Source organism: Perna viridis, chromosome 12 (genome assembly GCF_037379345.1).
Source record: "Perna viridis isolate PV_CMFRI_1.1 ecotype Kerala chromosome 12, ASM3737934v1, whole genome shotgun sequence".
Lineage (NCBI taxonomy): Eukaryota > Metazoa > Mollusca > Bivalvia > Mytilida > Mytilidae > Perna > Perna viridis.
This window is the reverse complement of record NC_142456.1, coordinates 18459648-18465647: the sequence shown is the minus strand read 5'-3', so window position 1 is coordinate 18465647 and position 6000 is coordinate 18459648. Positions and strand designations below refer to the sequence as shown.

The 6000-nt window shown below is 31.6% G+C and overlaps 1 protein-coding gene across 1 annotated transcript; it reads right to left on the bottom strand.

Annotated features, from left to right (window-relative positions):
• Positions 1 to 3881: 3881 nt before the first annotated feature.
• LOC148601543 (enhancer of split m7 protein-like) lies at positions 3882 to 5964 on the bottom strand. Its single transcript, XM_088555541.1, has 4 exons — positions 5926 to 5964; positions 5416 to 5511; positions 4838 to 4922; positions 3882 to 4453 (listed from the first exon to the last, which is right to left on the bottom strand). Exons 1-4 carry the CDS (start codon positions 5962 to 5964, stop codon positions 3975 to 3977), a joined length of 699 nt encoding a protein of 232 aa, XP_088411667.1. The 3' UTR covers positions 3882 to 3974.
• Positions 5965 to 6000: the final 36 nt, after the last annotated feature.

Below are 6000 nucleotides of genomic sequence, written 5' to 3'. Positions count from 1 at the left end.
TTTTGTTAAGGTAACTGTTAAGCATGCTTCATCCCTGTGTTTGAATATAGTTATTGATAAAGACTTGTATTATACGTAAGCATCGACTTTTTGATACGTTTTTGTGGGACAGACTTGACTTTTACATTTAAGATATTGATAAAGATTATTTTAACTTCATTAACTGATTAGCAGACTGTCTTCTTAAGAAATGATTCTTCATGGTTTGGGAATACTTATACGTTAGCATCGGCTTTTGTAACGCTTTCTGCGGACAATTTGGACAGACTCGACTTTTTCCACCGTTTAAGAGATCTTGTATAATTTTTTTATATTATACTGTATTAGATATCTTAATTTATACAATGTATAACATATATAAGATATCATATAATGTTTTGACACATTATTTAAGATATCTTAATTCATATATCGTTCTTTAAGATGTTCATTCATATATCGTTCTTTAAGATATCTTAATTCATATATCGTTCTTTAAGATATTTTCATTCATATATCGTTCTTTAAGATATCTTAATTCATATATCGTTCGTTAAGATATGTTCATTCATATATCGTTCTTTAAGATATCTTAATTCATGTATCGTTCTTTAAGGTATCTTATATATTACATACTATAAATTTGATAGAGGACGAAGTCATGAAAATGGTATTTAAACTGAAATAAAGCCAAAGCTGCTGATTTCAGTCTGGCTTTCGGTATTTTGTATCTTCTTAACTAAGAAGCGTTTATTATATAGTTTTCAATAAATATTTAAATTCAGATACATATATGCATGCCATAAGAGTAGGCCTTTCAGGCTTTAGCCAGTAAGTCTCAACTACGCACATTAATACCGATCTCACTAATTAGCGACAAGAAGTGAAAAGAATCATCAAGATCTAGAAATATATCGACACGAGGGGGAAAACGGCGACAAGATTTTTAAATATACATGTACATGTATTTGTATATTCAACTTCGTCCTCTTACAGGTAACACCTCAGTCTTGCCTCATGTTATAGTATTATAGGAATAATAAATAACATATCAGTCATGTGAAGTTATATAAGACAAGAAAAAAAACCGTTAGCCATACATAACCTGATGGTGTTGTAATTGTGAACAATAAGGTTTAAGTGCAGCCACACAATTCTCAATACACGAAATGAACCCGTTATCGATTGCCATGGAAATTTTTCAAAACAATAATTTTTCCAAAATATGATGTATACAGAATTGCCGTTACCAATCCACACCCTTGGTTTTTAACAAAAAACTTGAAATTGATCTTTTAATCAAAACACACTTCGTTGCGTGGTCATGAACAATAAACAATATTTCAAATGTGATTGACATCACAGGTATGGATTTTTAGAAGTTGAGGAGAAGAAAAACATAAAACGGTTGCCCAAACATGCTTTTGAAGAAACATTTTAGTCGTAATTTGTTATTTTTGTGAGACATGGTGTGCTTAATGTATTTTGTTTTGTTTTGTTTTGTTTTGTTTTTAGTTTTATTTTAGTAATTAATGTTGATGACCCAATCTCTTTGTGATATTCGGTGCTGCGGATATTTTTAAAATAAAGGTTGTGATAATAATACTCATAAGATTTATTACATAAAATAGTAAGTTTAGAACCGGTATCGGGAAGGGTCGAGCGCGCATACGAGTGTCTTTACCTCCTTTTTCCTCCCAAAAACCCCCGGTAATGATGATTACACTTTATCTTGTTAAAATTCAGTTACAACTCTACAAAGGTGACGTAAACAAATATATGTCAAATGAACAATGAAGTTTAATAGCGGACCCAAAATTCAACTCACTTCATTTCGTAGTATTATAGATTGGCAACTTCCTGTTATTTCTATTTTTTGGTGAGAAAATTATACGAGTATATGTAGCAATTATACGAGTATATGTAGCGTGGAAAAGAAACAACATTTACATATCGTATTAAGAATGGATGAAATTAATATCCTGCACAGATTGAATAATTGCTATTTTAAAGCTTTACACCTCTACCACACTCAGTACTAAACCCCGCCTCTATATGCAAATTAATACAATACCAAGGAAACAACGCGAATTTGTAATGCCTTGAGAATGTTTTCACATCCTGTATATCAGAGCCCATAAACTAGCGGAGTGATACGTAGTGAACCAGGAAGCGGTTATAGATCTGCGTAGGAATTTGTATAAAACTTATATAAAAAAGGTTCCATGCTATAATTTGCCAATCATTTTTAGAAACATTTTAACAAATGAGTAGCATAATTCCCGAAACCATCCCGATGTATCACTAAGTGTATCGTGTATTTTTATTACGGTTACCGCCTCGTGACATCGGAAGCCTGGAGATGACAAATAAAAATGAAACTTTGCTTAGACGATGACGTAAGAATTTTGATTATCCATTTCGCGATAATCATGGGTGCAAGTCTTGGTTCTGGTGATACCGCTTCTTGTAATTGTCATGTGTACCAGGGCTTTGATAGTGCATGATTAGTGAATTACTTCCGAATTGAAAATTTAGAAACCGGGAAAGGCCAACTAGTAGTTTGTAGTTCAATTAGGCAGTATGTCGGGTATTTTTGTGTTCATTCATTTAGGTGCTCCATGTAAACCTACACTGAACCTGGATATTACGCAAACTGGCGTACTGCTACGATGCAATATGAATTTGGTGTGTTATGTAATGTTCTTCTTAATCAAAATGATAAATTTAAAATAAATCTGTCAGTGAGAGTTCAATATTAATCATTTACAGCAATAAGATTGTGTTTAGATACTTTTGGATTCATTCCCCATACTTTCCTTTCATCCTCTGGTTTTCGCAATTTGAGGCGTAAAAATTCAAACAATCGATATAAATTGATTCAGTACATGAGTACTTCGATTGTACAAATGTGGTCTAAGAAGAGGTACATTTTCTAGTGAACTGTGATACTTAAAGTGATCTAAGATACGATTTATGTAAGCGTGCTATTCGTATTGATAATTCTTTTGTTACAGAAACTGATACTGAAAAATTCATAATGATATTTCATCATTTGATAGATCAGTGTGTATTTAAACATGAGTTATCTTCCTTAGTATATAATATGATTAGACGTAAAAGGGCCATGATCTGCATAAAATTTTATGATTTGTGGAAGTATTAATAGTGTTTAACATTTTCCCTTTAAACAGCTTTTCTTTCATTCAATTGTTTACATATACATTTGCATCACAAATTTGACAGTTCTAACATCGTTGGGAATTTTTCAGACCTTTCTAACAGTTTACATTATCTTCCCTGTATCAATTTGATCCGATTGAGCAGTGTAGCGAATAGAGTCGTCACATTCTGATACGTTTGTATATATAAAATATATACACTTTTATCAATTTATGTATGAATATATCTTCTATCAAACAAAATTGCTTAAAAGTTTAACTGATAACTTATCTAGTTTTTGTATTTATATTTTTTTCCCAGAAATTGCTTTAGTTGGATTTATACAGTTTAAATGTGGTTTATAGTGTCTCGTAAGTCAATATTGGCCGGATGTCAGATTACTTTTACTTACATTGTTTTATGTTATTGTACGTGCATATAGTATTATGTTTATAATCTGATGTGTGTGACACTTAAATAAAATAAATTATCATTATTATTGTATTGTAAAAAAAAAACTGTCATCGCCAATGTCTTGATAGGTGCATGAACGCATGAATAGGTCATATGCTAATTAGATTTTGGAATGAATTATATGATATACAACAACTTACTTTATGAACAGCAAGTATTACGCATTGGTTTTTTTTAATCCGTTACAGTAACAATAGATTTGGTTTCTACTTTTTATTTTTGAATAAATAAATATATTACAACTTTTAATGTTAATACGCATGCAGAGTCTTCTTATAATAAGCACTATAAATTACAGTAAAAGTATATAAAATGCACCAGCTCAATGACAGTCAACAATGGTCCTAATTTGTATGATATCACCAAGGTCGCCACATTCCCGATTGCGTTGGAGTTGAGCTGGAATCCTGAAGAGTTGGAGATGCTGGTAACCCTGAATCGTTGATCCTATGCTCTGTTAACGTAGATGATGTGAAGGTTTTTGAACGGTGATCCAGTGAAACCGTGCAAGGCATCGTAGTCAAACAGGTGGCACCAGACGGCGTGCTAGTCACGTGCTGATGAACGCCTGCATCTGTAGGGCTGTTTGGTGGTGTGTTTGTTAGTCTGTCGTCTGCTGCAACACAGGGCAGAATTGGAGAAATCTGTTGAAACTGTGTATGACTTAAAGATAATTGCTCTGGTGTGGTGTTCAAAGATGTCAACAGGTTGTGTGTTAGGGTCGACTGAAAATCGAATTGGCCTGAACACGGGTTGATGGCGGATCTTTTGACTTCGTTGACACAGGTGGTGTAGCCTTGAATAAAGCTCTGTATTGCCAGCTGCTGCCTTGCGTACTCTGTAAATATATCATAATGGCACAAATAAATGAAAATGGCAATGTTTTTAAGACAAAAATGTCAAAAACTTTTAGCGAATAAAATTCACTCAGCTTTCGATTTGAAAGCCAGCTCATATCAGGTTTATTTTTATAATGGATATTTATTTTTTTTAATATCGTATTATTATCTTAATTGGTAGTTTGCCTTCACACGGTTGTTTACACGACATCGTAAAAACATGCATCACCTTTGTTCGGGATATTTTCTAATAATCTGAAGTAATAATGTGTTCTAAAGTGAAAGGGGGATTCTATAACAATTAATTTACTGAAAAAGTAGATGAAATAAGAACATGGAGGTTCTGTTTAATTATAACATACTAAATATCGAGAAATATTTACCTTCTTCTTCCCGTCTTTGAATTTGGTCTTGTAGATATCGAACGGTTGTCTCTAATATGTCAGCTTTTTCCATCTTGATGTGTTCCTACGAATAGATAAAAAATGAAAATAAGTTTGTCAATTTTTTTCTACAAATTCTCATTGACGTTTCGTTTATGCACTAAAGAATTGAATGCTACTCCTCATTTCATTTTTCAATTTTAACACACAAAATGGCATATTTGTATATACCATGTATTTATTCATAAAAAACTTTAAATACATGCATTTTCGTTGCTTGCACAAAGCTGATAACTTATCAATATGACATATCCCCGTTACAATAAACATGTAAATTTAATCACATAAGACTTCCGTTGTTATGATTATTCACATGTCAAACTGATTGACAATTAAAGGTGGATTTAGAAAGTAATTGTCAGAAATGCAATTCAAATACCTGCATGTATATCATATAAGTCGTGCCAATGAGATGGAATAATAATTTGATATTTGTAGTTATCAAAGGACAATCTAAATAATAAATTCTGCTACGTGATATTTGTAAAAAAAAGTGATAAGCCAGGGTTGTCCCTTACCTCTTTATTTGTACCTCGAAGTACAAGGGATTTTAACTCGGATAAGCAGCTGTTGATGCGCTCACGTCGGCGTCTTTCTGTAAGGGGCTTACTTGACTGTAAATGAATAAAATATACTTGATATACCATGAAGTATTACATGCATTTATATTTTTAAATTATTATAAAAACATTTTAAAGAAAATTGTAAAAATATGTAAAAAAAATCATGCTATATTCAGATTTGTTTATTGTGTTGTATTGTACTGTAACAAAACTCCCTGCTTTAGTAATTTTTATATTTATTTTTAATGATTTCTACTGTAGTTATTCAGACACAAGTATAGAATTTTTTTTAGAAATATAGACCATTCGATTTAAAATTCCAAACTTCCATTGTGTACGAATTTAAAACGAAACAGGTTTAACAGACAGAATACATGAAAAATATTTAAACAAAAAAAATCATTTATCATTTTCATGCGTAGTGTTTTAAGTATCAATTTTAGTAAATTAAAAATAATCATATACCTTTCTTTTCTGATAGCTCTCAACTTCTTGGAACTTCATTTTCGACTGTATTTCCAAATGTACTGGTTTTATAAG

Bases quoted from the DNA above. Each gene is read 5' to 3' on its own strand.
- LOC148601543 (XM_088555541.1), bottom strand. From the start codon at position 5,964: ATGAAGTTCCAAGAAGTTGAGAGCTATCAGAAAAGAAAG. The intron at 5,512-5,925 runs GTATATGATTAT...ATTCATTTACAG, and splicing joins AGAGCTATCAGAAAAGAAAG to TCAAGTAAGCCCCTTACAGA. The intron at 4,923-5,415 runs GTAAGGGACAAC...ATCTATTCGTAG, and splicing joins TTCGAGGTACAAATAAAGAG to GAACACATCAAGATGGAAAA.